Source organism: Phyllobates terribilis, unplaced genomic scaffold, assembly GCF_046119375.1.
Source record: "Phyllobates terribilis strain yellow unplaced genomic scaffold, ASM4611937v1 Scaffold_5__5_contigs__length_657084704, whole genome shotgun sequence".
In the NCBI taxonomy this organism is placed as follows: Eukaryota; Metazoa; Chordata; class Amphibia; order Anura; family Dendrobatidae; genus Phyllobates; species Phyllobates terribilis.
Genome location: NW_027362765.1, coordinates 58634014 through 58646452, shown reverse-complemented (window position 1 = coordinate 58646452; position 12439 = coordinate 58634014). Strand labels below are relative to the sequence as shown.

The 12439-nt window shown below is 46.7% G+C and overlaps 2 protein-coding genes across 2 annotated transcripts in view; one reads left to right on the top strand and one right to left on the bottom strand.

Moving 5' to 3' along the window:
- LOC141271984 (uncharacterized) overlaps window positions 1–3758 on the bottom strand; it is a 42126-nt gene extending 38368 nt beyond the window's left edge. The window contains exons 1-5 of the mRNA XM_073682244.1: window positions 3666–3758; window positions 2971–3119; window positions 2662–2841; window positions 2455–2578; window positions 2276–2373 (exon numbers count right to left, since the gene is read on the bottom strand). Of these exons, the coding sequence (XP_073538345.1) occupies window positions 2276–2373; window positions 2455–2578; window positions 2662–2841; window positions 2971–3048 (480 nt within the window). The 5' untranslated portion in view covers window positions 3049–3119; window positions 3666–3758. The remainder of the gene's footprint in view (window positions 1–2275; window positions 2374–2454; window positions 2579–2661; window positions 2842–2970; window positions 3120–3665) is intronic.
- A 25-nt stretch (window positions 3759–3783) lies between these two features.
- LOC141271447 (uncharacterized) overlaps window positions 3784–12439 on the top strand; it is a 139222-nt gene continuing 130566 nt past the window's right edge. Inside the window, exon 1 of the mRNA XM_073681520.1 lies at window positions 3784–3832. The gene's annotated coding sequence lies outside the window, so the exon portion shown is untranslated. The remainder of the gene's footprint in view (window positions 3833–12439) is intronic.

Here is a 12439-nt window from a genome sequence, read left to right as displayed (position 1 = left end):
CCGTGCCTCCGCAGATCCGCTGTCTTCCTGCTCTGCGCTCCCTGTGACGTTTCAGGTCAGAGGGCGCGGTGACGTCTTTACACCGCGCCCTCCCCTGAGCCGTCACAGTGAGCGCTGAGCTGGGAAGACGCCGACAACGCTGGAGTTCGGACCCGAGCAGCGGCAGCAGGTGAGGAGGAGGGAGGTGAGTATTTGATTTTTTTTTTTTTAATGTATGGAGGCATGGGGCAGTATAAAGAGAAGGGGGGGGCATCCTCCATGGAGCATTATAAAGAGAGCGGGGGGGGGGGGCATCCTGCATGGGGCATTATAAAGAGAGGGGGGGACATCCTGCATGGGGCATTATAAAGAGGGGGGGGGTGACATCCTGCATGGGGCATTATAAAGAGAAGGGGGGGGGGTGGCATCCTCCATGGAGCAGTATAAAGAGAAGGGGGGGTGGCATCCTCCATGGAGCATTATAAAGAGAGGGGGGGCATCCTGCATGGGGCATTATAAAGAGAGGGGGTGACATCCTGCATGGAGCAGTATAAAGAGAAGGGGGGGGGTGGCATCCTCCATGGAGCATTATAAAGAGAGGGGGGGGGCATCCTGCATGGGGCATTATAAAGAGAGGGGGGGACATCCTGCATGGGGCATTATAAGGTGGGGAACAGCCTGCATGGGGCATTATAAAGGGGGGGGGCAGTCTGCATAGTGCATTATGTGGGGGGGAACAGCCTGCATGGAGCATTATAAGGGGGGGGCAGCCTGTATGGGGCATTATGTGGGGGGTAACAGCCTGCATGGGGCATTATAAAGGGGGGGCAGCCTGCATAGTGCATTATGTGGGGGGGAACAGCCTGCATGGAGCACTATAAGGGGGGGGGGGGCAGCCTGTATGGGGCATTATGTGGGGGGTAACAGCCTGCATGCAGCATTATATGGGGGCCAGTATCCTGTATGGAGCGTTGTAAGGGGACCGGTATCCTGTATGGAGCGTTATATGGGGGCCAGTATCCTGTATGGAGTTTTATAAGGGGACCAGTATCCTGTATGGAGCGTTATATGGGGGCCAGTATCCTGTATGGAGCGTTATATGGGGGCCAGTATTCCGTATGGAGCCTTATATGGGGGCCAGTATTACGTATGGAGCCTTATATGGAGGCCAGTATTCTGTATGGAGCCTTATGTGGGGGCCAGTATTCCGTATGGAGCCTTATATGGGGGCCAGTATTCCGTATGGAGCCTTATATGGAGGCCAGTATTCCGTATGGAGCCTTATATGGGGGCCAGTATTCCGTATGGGGCCTTATATGGGGGCCAGTATTCCGTATGGAGCCTTATATGGGGGCCAGTATTCCATATGGGGCCTTATATGGGGGCCAGTATTCCGTATGGAGCCTTATATGGGGGCCAGTATTCCGTATGGAGCCTTATATGGGGGCCAGTATTCCGTATGGAGCCTTATATGGGGGCCAGTATTCCGTATGGAGCCTTATATGGGGGCCAGTATTCCGTATGGAGCCTTATATGGGGGCCAGTATTCTGTATGGAGCCTTATATGGGGGCCAGTATTCCGTATGGAGCCTTATATGGGGGTCAGTATTCCGCATGGAGCCTTATATGGGGGCCAGTATTCCGTATGGGGCCTTATATGGGGGCCAGTATTCCGTATGGGGCCTTATATGGGGGCCAGTATTCCTTATGGGGCCTTATATGGGGGCCAGTATTCCGTATGGGGCCTTATATGGGGGCCAGTATTCCGTATGAAGCGTTATATGGGGGCCAGTATTCTGTATGGAGCGTTATATGGGGGCCAGTATACTGTATGGAGCGATTCGCCGGTTTCTGAGCTATTGTGGAATTTACAATAGATATCACTCATGTAATGTAAGAAGTGAAATCTTTGCATTGTACTATATATATATATATATATATATATATATATATATATATATATATATATATATATATTCTCCGCCGTATCTCTGCATCATGAATCGTGGTATGTGTTAAAGGGGCCCACTGAGACACTTTCGCCCGGGGCCCAGAAAAACCTGGAGCCGGCCCTGCTTCCCACTCACACTGAAAAGTGATCACTTCATTTTATGCTGCACTCTGAGATCACAGGTCTAATTTCTGCTCTAACTTCGCAATTGAGAAAGTGTTGGTGTCGCTAATAAATTGTCCATTCAGAGTATAATACCGATGGATAAAACAAGACTGAACCCAAGACCTTCACAGCCATGTACACATCATAGGGGAGATCTCATGACACCTTCTCTCTATCTACCTGATGATCCTGAGGAACATTGGGATTTTCTTGTTTACAGTCCTGTGGAAGAAGAGGACGGTGACATCTCTCTGGTGTTGTCCTCTTACTGGATAGAACTGGAGGAAACACATACAGGGACTGAATTAATTCTTTAAATACAGATAATTATAGGTCGTGTATTTAGTCCTGTCTATTACCTGGTGATGTGAGGGGCTGGGGAACCTCCATCATGACGTCCTTGTACAGATCTTTGTGTCCTTCTAAATACTCCCACTCCTCCATGGTAAAAAAGATGGTGACATCCTGACACCTTACAGGAACCTGACACATACAATGATATCGTCACCCCCCCGATCCCTTCATAGCGTTACTGTATAATGTCCCAGCATTCCCAGCAGTGTCACCTCTCCAGTCAGCAGCTCAATCATCTTGTAGGTGAGTTCTAGGATCTTCTGGTCATTGATGTCCTCATGTATCAGGGGGTCAGGTGGAGGCCTCGTGATTGGGCTCAGGGGTCTTCCCCATCCCTCAGACACAGGGTCCTGACAGCGGTCACTAGAGGTCTTCTTCACTACTGTGTAATCCTGGTTATGGAGAGACACATTAATAAATCTCACTACAGACATTTCCAGAGTCCTCACCTCTCCAGTTCTGTCCATCTGTTATTCCCATAGATAAGAATGATGTAATGTGACGTCATCAGAATCTCTCACCTCTCCAGTAAGCCGGAGGAGGATCTCTAGGGTGAGGTGTAATATCCTCTCCACCATCTTGTCCCTGTCTCTATCCATCCTTGATGGTCAATCAGGAGAATTCTCTTATATAGAAGATCTCCACTGAGAGGATCCGATATTGTAGGGACCTGAATGGGGAGAAGATGATGATGTAACATCATAAAGATCCCATGTAAGAAATCTCCGGAGCTGTTACCGGCTTCACATGATCACTACATCCAGTCATGGCCCCGTCCTGCCCCCGGTATAACACACAATCACATTATAGTCACATACACAGATTTATCACAGAATTTCTCCAATCCAACACCAAAAACACAGAACAAATGTAAAAGAAAAATCTAAAATATCTGAATCTTTATTAAATATTTCATAAAAACAAAACACAAAGTTATAAAGTGCCGGGAACATCCAGAGAGATCAGGACGGCTAAATCCTAGTGGGCTAAAGCAGTGTTCCCCAGCTCCAGTCCTCAAGGCCCACCAACAGGTCATGCATGGTTTCAGGATTTCCTTAGTATTTCACAGCTGATAATTCCATCACCTCAGCAATACTAAGGAAATCCTGAAAACATGACCTGTTGGTGGGCCTTGAGGACTGGAGCTGGGGAACCCTGGGCTAAAGGACCCGGTCCCATGTTCCCCTCTATCATACACCTCCTGCTCCCTCATTACCTATCACATCTTCTCCAGCTTCTTCTCTTACATGCAGCCACTTCCTGCAAATTCTACAATGGCTCCTCCTCTGCATGTGACCCCTGACTCCTCCCCTCCTGTGACCTCATCACAGGTCCTGTGTGCACAGAACAGCCATATATGTGGTGGCAGCTCTGCAGGTGGAGGTATGTGGAGATTCCCCATTACTGGGCGCAGGGGACATTAACTCCTTCAGTGCTGAGATCGTTTTGACGTTGTCACATAATTACATGTTTTAGATTCTTTTCATACCTTCCAACTTTTACAGAATGGAAACGGACATATATTGTGGGTGCGCTTCAAATTTTGGCCACAGCACCTAGAATCACAACTATTTACCACTTCTCTCTCCCCCGGCAGGAGGAGATGTCGGAGGGGGATGAGGGCAGTGAGGGGCATTCAGCAGACGCCCGAGACTGCAGGGCATAGACCCATATCCGGGACTGTCCGCTGTATCCGGAACTGTCCCACTGTATCCGGGACTGTCCCACTGTATCCGGGACAGTTGCGACTTGAGATGAACAGATTGATTCACGGGACTCCGGTCCAGCGTCCAGGTCTGTAGTTGCTACCGACTGGAAGCCCATAAATCTCTTACCATCTGGTGCCCTCGATGCAACTTTTGATTAGCCAGGGCTGGTGCGACTGTGAGTCACGTCACACAGATGACATTGAACGAAAGCTTCTCTGTACTACTAAAAAAGCATTAAGGAAAGTGATGAGCGAGCGTGCTCATTTAACCCTTTTGCCGAGCACGCTCGGGTGTTTTCCGAGTTTCTTCGGCGTGCTCATGTATTATGTTCGACTCCCTGCTTCTGCATGATTTATGAGTGTTAGCATCAACACATGCAGATATTGCCTATTTGTTAGGGAATCCTCACATGTGTTGAGGCTGTCCCAACAGTCATTGAAGCACCCCCTTGGCTGTGGGGTACTCGGTAGCCGGGCCAGTCGATGCTGGGGGATGTCACAGTGGCGGTGAACCAGGGCGGTCAATAAAAGGGGATATTTACAGGGGAATTAAAGTTCTTATATAAAGTTCGTGATGCCACCTGTGGTATGCGGCAAAAGGGAGCCGCCGCTGCGGAGCAGGTCCTGTGGAGCTGTTGTTAATGCAGCAGAGTTGGTTTAGCTCTCCACAGGTAGAGCTTAGCTCCAGGGCAGTGTAGATGTTGTAGATGTTGCTGTGCAGTGTAGTGCTGGGGATGATGGCGCAGCAGTAATAATTCACATAGACAGTGGGGTGCAGTCTTCCGGATTTACTCACAGTTCTCACTTTGCTCCTGGTTACAACTGCAGATCATAACTTCCCACGTCGTCCTGTGCTTACTTAGGGAGGGGTTCAGCAAACCCTCAGGTACCTCCGGAGTACATAACGGGACCCCCTTCTGTGTGTTCTGTCTGGCCGCCTCCCTGTGTTATGATCTGCTACAAGAACTAAGGAAAGATAGGAAAACTGTCCCTACAATAGGACTAAGCTGATTCCCTACGATGCAGCGGGCAACCTGTTCCTTGTGAACAGACCCGCCTTCGTCCTCAGCTAGTCTGAACGCAGACCTATAGATATAAGGGAGGGGTCCCTAAAAGTACTAAGGACTGGGACAAAATTGGACACCTCCTAGCAGAAATTGTAGCGGAGCAAAAAGACAAACAGACAAAAATACTTAGAGGTCCAAGGACCAAGCTAACTATAGAGATAGGTACAAAGCACCTGGCTAGATTAAGAGTCAAAGTAACACTGAAGTCCAGCAAAGCCAGAAGGGCGGAGCTGGAATAAATAGGCAGCAGGTCACGTGACCACAAAATAGAAAAAAAACTAACAGGAGGGTTCTAACAGTACCCCCTCTTCTATGAGGATCCTCCGGATCCTCCAGGCCCAGGCCTATCAGGAAACCTCCTGTGAAACGTTCTGATAAGTCTAGGAGCAGAGACATCATCTGCCCTTACCCAGGAGTTATCCTCAGGACCGAAACCTTTTCAAGCGACGAGATACTGCAATCTCCCTCTATGCCTTCTGGAATTCAGGATACGAGAAATTTCATATTCACCGTCTTCCACCACCGGAGAAACTGTGACAGTGGCATCCCTATCCGATACATCAGCTTTTTTCAACAAGGAAACATGAAACACCGGATTAATCTTCCAGGAGGAGGGAGCCTCCAACCTAACAGCAGACTGGTTAACAACCTGAAGCACCTTAAATGGTCCCACAAACTTCGGACCCAATTTCTTAGAAGGAATCCTCAACCGCAGATTCTTTGAGGACAACCAAACCATGCCACCAACCTTAAACAAAACCTCTTGACGTTTCCTGTTAAAATACTTCTTAGACTTTTTGTTAGCCTCTTGAAGGTTACAACGTACATCAGTCCAAACTCTCTCCAAATCACAGGAAAAATTCTCCTCCTCTGGCACAGCCGACACCAATTTGGAGAACGAACCAAACGATGGATGTCTCCCAGTACAACAAAAAAACGGAGAACACCCAGCAGAAGAGGATGTATGGTTGTTAAGATCAAATTCCACAAGTGGCAGAAACTCAGACCACCCCTCTTGATTGTCTGCCACAAAACAACGCAAAAACTGCTCAACATCCTGGTTCTTTCTTTCTGTCTGTCGATTAGACTCAGGATGATACTCAGATGAAAATGACAAATGGACTCCCAACCTGTCACAAAAAGCACGCCAAAAACAAGCCACAAACCGAGGTCCCCTATCAGAAACAATGTCGGTGGGAACGCCATGGAGTCTGACAATTTCCTTGACAAAAGCCTTAGCGAGTGTCTTAGCGCAGGGTAGTTAAATGAAAGGAACCAAGTGACACATCTTGCTAAAACGGTCCACGACCACCCAGATGACAGTGAAACCCTCGGACACACGAAGGTCAGTAATAAAATCCAATGCAAGATGCGTCCAAGGTGCACTAGGAACCTCCAGAGGGCAAAGCAACCCCGCAGCAGGAGCATGTAAAGCCTTTGATCTAGCACACACCGTACATTGACGCACCCATTTAATGATTTCCTTCTGCCACCCAGGCCACCAAAAACTGCGACCTACCAGTCTCTTAGTCTCAGAAATTCCTGGATGACCTGCCAACCGAGACTCATGATACTCCACAAACAACTCTCTCCTAAAGGTTCTAGGTACAAACAACCTCCCATGGGGAGTGTTAGATGGGGCATCCTCCTGGGCTTTCAGAATCCCATCTTCCAAAACGGAGTCCAAAGCTGCTATCACAACACCTTCCTATAAAATGCTCTCCTCCTCCTCGGTACCAACCATGGGAGAAAAGCTGCGAGATAAAGCATCAGCTTTAACATTCTTAGTACCCGGGATGTAAGTAACAGAAAAATTAAACCGCGAAATAAAAAGAGCCCACCTAGCCTGACAGGCATTCAAGCGCTTGGCAGCATCTAGATAGATCAGATTCTTATGATCAGTGAAAACCTGAATGGGAAATTTAGCACCTTCCAAGAAATGACGCCAATGTTGAAATGCAAGTTTGATAGCCAGAAATTCCCGATTACCAACATCGTAATTAAGTTCGGTTTCAGAATTTTTTTTCGAAAAAAAGCACAGGGATGAACCCCATCCTTGTTCTCCTGAGACAAAACCGCACCGACCCCCACCGAAGAAGCATCAACCTCGACCAAAAAAGGCTTGGTCTCATCAGGCTGCATAAGGATGGGGGCAGAACTGAACCTCTCCTTGAGATACACAAAAGCTTCAATGGTCTCAGTACTTCACTGGACCGTATTCACACCTTTCCTGGTGAGATAGGTCAGCTGCTTAACAATTATAGAAAAATTCTTAATGAATTTTCTGTAATAATTGGCGAAACCCCAAAATCTCTGTATCGATTTTAAACCAATAGGCCTAGGCCATTCTTGCACAGCCTGAACCTTCACCGGGTGCATCTCAAAGCCCTCGCTGGAGATAATGTAGCCCAAAAAACTAATTCTCTGCACAGCGAACTCGCATTTCTCCAGCTTAGCAAAAAGTGAATTGTCACTTAATAACTGCAATACCTCACGTACTCTCTGCCAATGAGACCCCAGATCTGGCGAATAAATCAAAATGTCATCCAAATACACCACCACATTCTTACCAATCAAAGGTCTCAGAATGTCATTAATAAGGTTCTGAAAAAACGCTGGTGCATTGGTAAGAACAAAAGGCATACCAGATTCTCAAAATGACCCACCGGGGTGTTAAAAGCAGTCTTCCATTCATCACCCTCCTTCATTCGCAACAAATTGTATGCCCCCCGGTGATCAATTTTAGAGAACCACTTGGCCCCCACTAACTGGTTAAACAAGTCAGGAATTAACGGCAGTGGGTAGGAATTGCGTACGGTAATTTTATTAATTTTGCGAAAGTCCAGACATGGACGTAAACCGCCGTCCTTTTTTTTTACAAAAAAAAATCCAACAGCCACAGGTGACTTAGAAGGTCTAATGTGACCAGCAGCCAAGCTCGTCTGTATGTATTCCTCCAAGGCCTTTCTTTCAGGGATAGCAAGATTAAATAAGCGACTCTTGGGAAGAGTAGCTCCAGGAACAAACTCAATGGTACAATCATAGTCCCTATGAGGAGGTAGAATTTGCGACTCCTCCTCTGAAAAAACCTTCCAAAAATCCTGAATAGGTACAGGTAATTCCACTCTTTCCACAGCAGCAAAGCAACCGTTACAACATTTATCATAACACTTAGGACTCCAAGATTTAATCTCATTAGTAGACCAGTCCAGTAAAGGATTGTGCAGTTTTAACCAAGGCAAACCTAAAACTACTGGAGAAGGTAAATTATTTAATACCACTAAATCCAAATTCTCTTGGTGAATACCATTAATAGTGAGGGGAAATTCAAAAACCTTGTGAGTAACACATTTCAAAGGAGTGTTATCAACAGCAACCACAGAAATAGGAGATGACAAAGGTTTGGGTTCCAATTTAAGTTTTTCCAAAAATCCCTTATCAGTCACATTCAGTGTAGAACCACAATCCACAAATACCTGAAATTCAATCAACTCCTCCTGCAATGAGGTACTCCCTGAAAGAAATACTGCCTTAGAGTTTAAACAAGCAATACGGGCGTAACTGACCTTTTTTTTTTTCTTTGTTTAACAGAAGCTCACAGTTCTTAACAAAATGGTCAGATTTACCACAATAAAAACACAATCCCTTGGAAAACTTGCGGTCTTTTTCCTGAGAGCAAAGTGACATCGCCCCAATCTCCATCGGTTCTCCGTCATCCGAGCAGACCCTCTGATGACTAGGAGCTGCCATAGCAGGAGTTTTCTCCTCATTAACCCTGGCACACAGTCTCCTGTCCACCCTTATGGCTAATTGCATGGCTTCTTGCAAGGTTCCAGGTGCAGGGAAAGCAATCAGCAGATCCTTAACCCTTTCACTTAAACCAGCAAGAAACAAACATTTTAACGCCAAATTATTCCATCTCACTTCAGAAGACCACCTTCTGAAGTGTGTACAATAATTTTCAACATCACCTGACCCCTGCTTTAAACATCTCAGTTGTGTCTCAGCAGAAGAGACTCGATCAGGATCGTCATACAACAACCCCATAGCAGAAAAAAAATCTTCCACTGATCTAAAACACGGATCATTAGGTTGGAGAGAAAAGGCCCATCGCTGTGGTTCCTTGCGCAAAAGTGACATGATAAACCCAATGCGCTGTGATTCATTCCCAGAGGACCTGGGTCTCAAACGAAAATATAATAAACAAGCATTTTTAAAGGAAAAAAAATGTTGTTGTTTACCATAAAAAAAATCAGGCAGTCCTACCTTCTATTCAACAAAATGCGCTCCAGGACCGCTACTCACGTGTTGCTGGAGCTCGGCCACCTCAAGAGACAATCCCTGCAGGCGTTGAGCCAATTCATGAACAGACACCATACTGATCTCCGGATCTCTTTCCTTAGGATTTTTTTTTTATTTTGGGCTGGACTTACTGTTATGATCTGCTACAAGAACTAAGGAAAGATAGGAAAACTGTCCCTACAATAGGACTAAGCTGATTCCCTACGATGTAGCGGGCAACCTGTTCCTTGTGAACAGACCCGCCTTCGTCCTCAGCTAGTCTGAACGCAGACCTATAGATATAAGGGAGGGGTCCCTAAAAGTACTAAGGACTGGGACAAAATTGGACACCTCCTAGCAGAAGTTGTAGCAGAGCAAAAAGACAAACAGACAAAAATACTTAGAGGTCCAAGGACCAAGCTAACTATAGAGATACGTACAAAGCACCTGGCTAGGTTAAGAGTCAAAGTAACACTGAAGTCCAGCAAAGCCAGAAGGGCGAAGCTGGAATAAATAGGCAGCAGGTCACGTGACCACAAAATAGAAAAAAAGCTAACAGGAGGGTTCTAACACCCTGCACCTCACACCCAGTGTCCCAATCCAGTGACCGCGGACCTTGTCGGGCGACGTCTTCTCTGTCCCCTGGGTCCTCTATGGCCACCTTTTCGGTGAGTTAGACGTGGCTTTTGGCTACATCACCTGAAATGCTGCACCCTCCAGTTACCTAGTTCAACGTGGTAATTCTCACTAGTTAGGGGCCGGTCCCCTCTGCGACCCGGTCCCTCCACCGCCTGGTTGATTCGGGTGGCCTCCAGCACTGCCCGTACACCTGGGATCCTTTCTTCTTTACTCCTGGCGCCTTCTCTCTGCTCCCGTTCCTTCCTCCTCTCCTTCTCCTGTGCCTCCTCACTCAGACCCGCACTTCCCCTGAGCAGAGCTCCTGCTCCCAACTCTTCCTCTGACTCAGGCTTCCTCTCAGACTCTCTGTAGAATGTTCCACCCTCTCCTTTATATTGCTTCTTACTGAGTTCCCCTGAACTACTTCCTCCACCCACACCCACTACATGGTTCCCCCCTACTTTAGTTCCCCCCACTCCAGCCAGGGACAGGGCTCAGCAGGAGAGCGACGCATCTTGCCCCTTCTGCCTGTCTGGAGTAGTGTAGTGTTGGATGCAGGTGTTAGGGTCCCGGGCAGTACTCCTTCCTTACCTGAGAGTGAGATACCACACCTCTGGGTGAGATGCAGTACCTCTGTGGCGACTGAACCCGCAGGGGCGCCACATCATAAATCATGCAGATGTAGGGAGTCGAACTTAATATACGAGCACGCCGAATATTCTAGGAAAGCACCTGAGCGCGCTCGGTGAAAGGGTTAAACGAACACGCTCGCTCATCACTAATTAAGAACTCTACTTCACATGTGCACAAATAAGGCATCAAATACGAGGGAAAACACATAAAAGAAACTCTGCAAACACGCAATAATCAGAGAAGATTCTTATTGTGTTGTGTGGTGCAGACACCTGCAGAACAAGTGCATAAAAAAGCAGTAGAAGAAAACCACAGCATTTATGCTACATGTGAACAAGGCCTCAGCATTTCATTTTATTGGTTTAATGGAGAGAAAAAAATCAATCTCATTATTTTTTACGCCATTTACCTATCTCGGTAAATAATCTGATCGTTGTGTTGTTTGGGCTGTTACGATAAGAGGGACATAAATAAGTCTGTTATTTGCTGATTTGTGAAGTTTATTTTTATTTATTTTTTTGAAAAGCGCATTAAAAACTACATTTATGCAATTGTTGTTTTTTTTTACATTTTTTAGGAAGAAATACATTTTTCTTTTATTTTCCTTCTAGAATACAGGGACATAGAAATGTATCACTACAATCTACCTGTGATTTTTGAACCTACAGGGCACATTCAAGTATAGAAAATTCTCCTATACTTATCGGTGGAGGTTGTGGCTTATAGCTTTGCTACTATCTACAGTGATACAGGTTGTGGGTTCAAATCCCAGTGCGCCCAGATAAAGAGCGTTCATTTAATTAAGTGGCACTAGAGTTCTAGTCCTTTTTCTCTCTGAAAGGGAGACTTTGCAAATTTAATTTTGCAGAGGAGCATTGTACAGCCAATAAGCCTGCTTACTCTTGTGTGGAGACACGAGGGTCAGTGGGTGCTCTCTTCTGCTGGCCTGGCTGTCTTTAGAAAGACCGCATGGACAAGGGCTCATCCCACTGAACACCCGCTCTCCTTTCCCAAGAGCAGAATACTACTCAGACAATACAGGGTGAGGGTAAAACAGTGTGTCAATACTTTATTGAATCACCAACAGACAATAACATATAGAATAGTCCCAGCAAATACACAAGATGGTGCAAAAGACAGAGTCTCACCCTTCCACTGGCTTGCCAGGATTAGAGCAGCTGCAATTTCGCAACTTCCAGGGCCGACTACCCCCACCATAGTCACTCCGCTTTTGGCAGGCACCCAAAGAGAGGAGGTAACGACAAGCTTAGGAAGCTGACAGTCCATTGAGGTGTGTGGCCAGGTCACCTAATTGTCCCAACCTGGCTTATACGAATGTTTCCATGGGGCCAGGTGACCTGATTGTCTCAACCTGGCTTATTCCGAATGTCTCCATGGGTTCAGTGAGGGTCAATGAAGCAGATCTGTATTCCTCCAGCTGGGGTCGTGGTCCCTTAAGCTGGCATCCTGTAGAGCAGGGATGTCAAACTTAAACACACAGAGGGCCAAAATGAAAAACTTGGACAAAGTCGAGGGCCAACCAGTATACAGTTTAATGGACCCCACATAGTCCTCCATACAGTATAATGGGCCCCACATAGTCCTCCATATAGAATAATGGGCCCCACATAGTCCTCCATAGTCCTTCAGTCCTCAGAGTTAGGGCTCTTCCACATGTCTGTG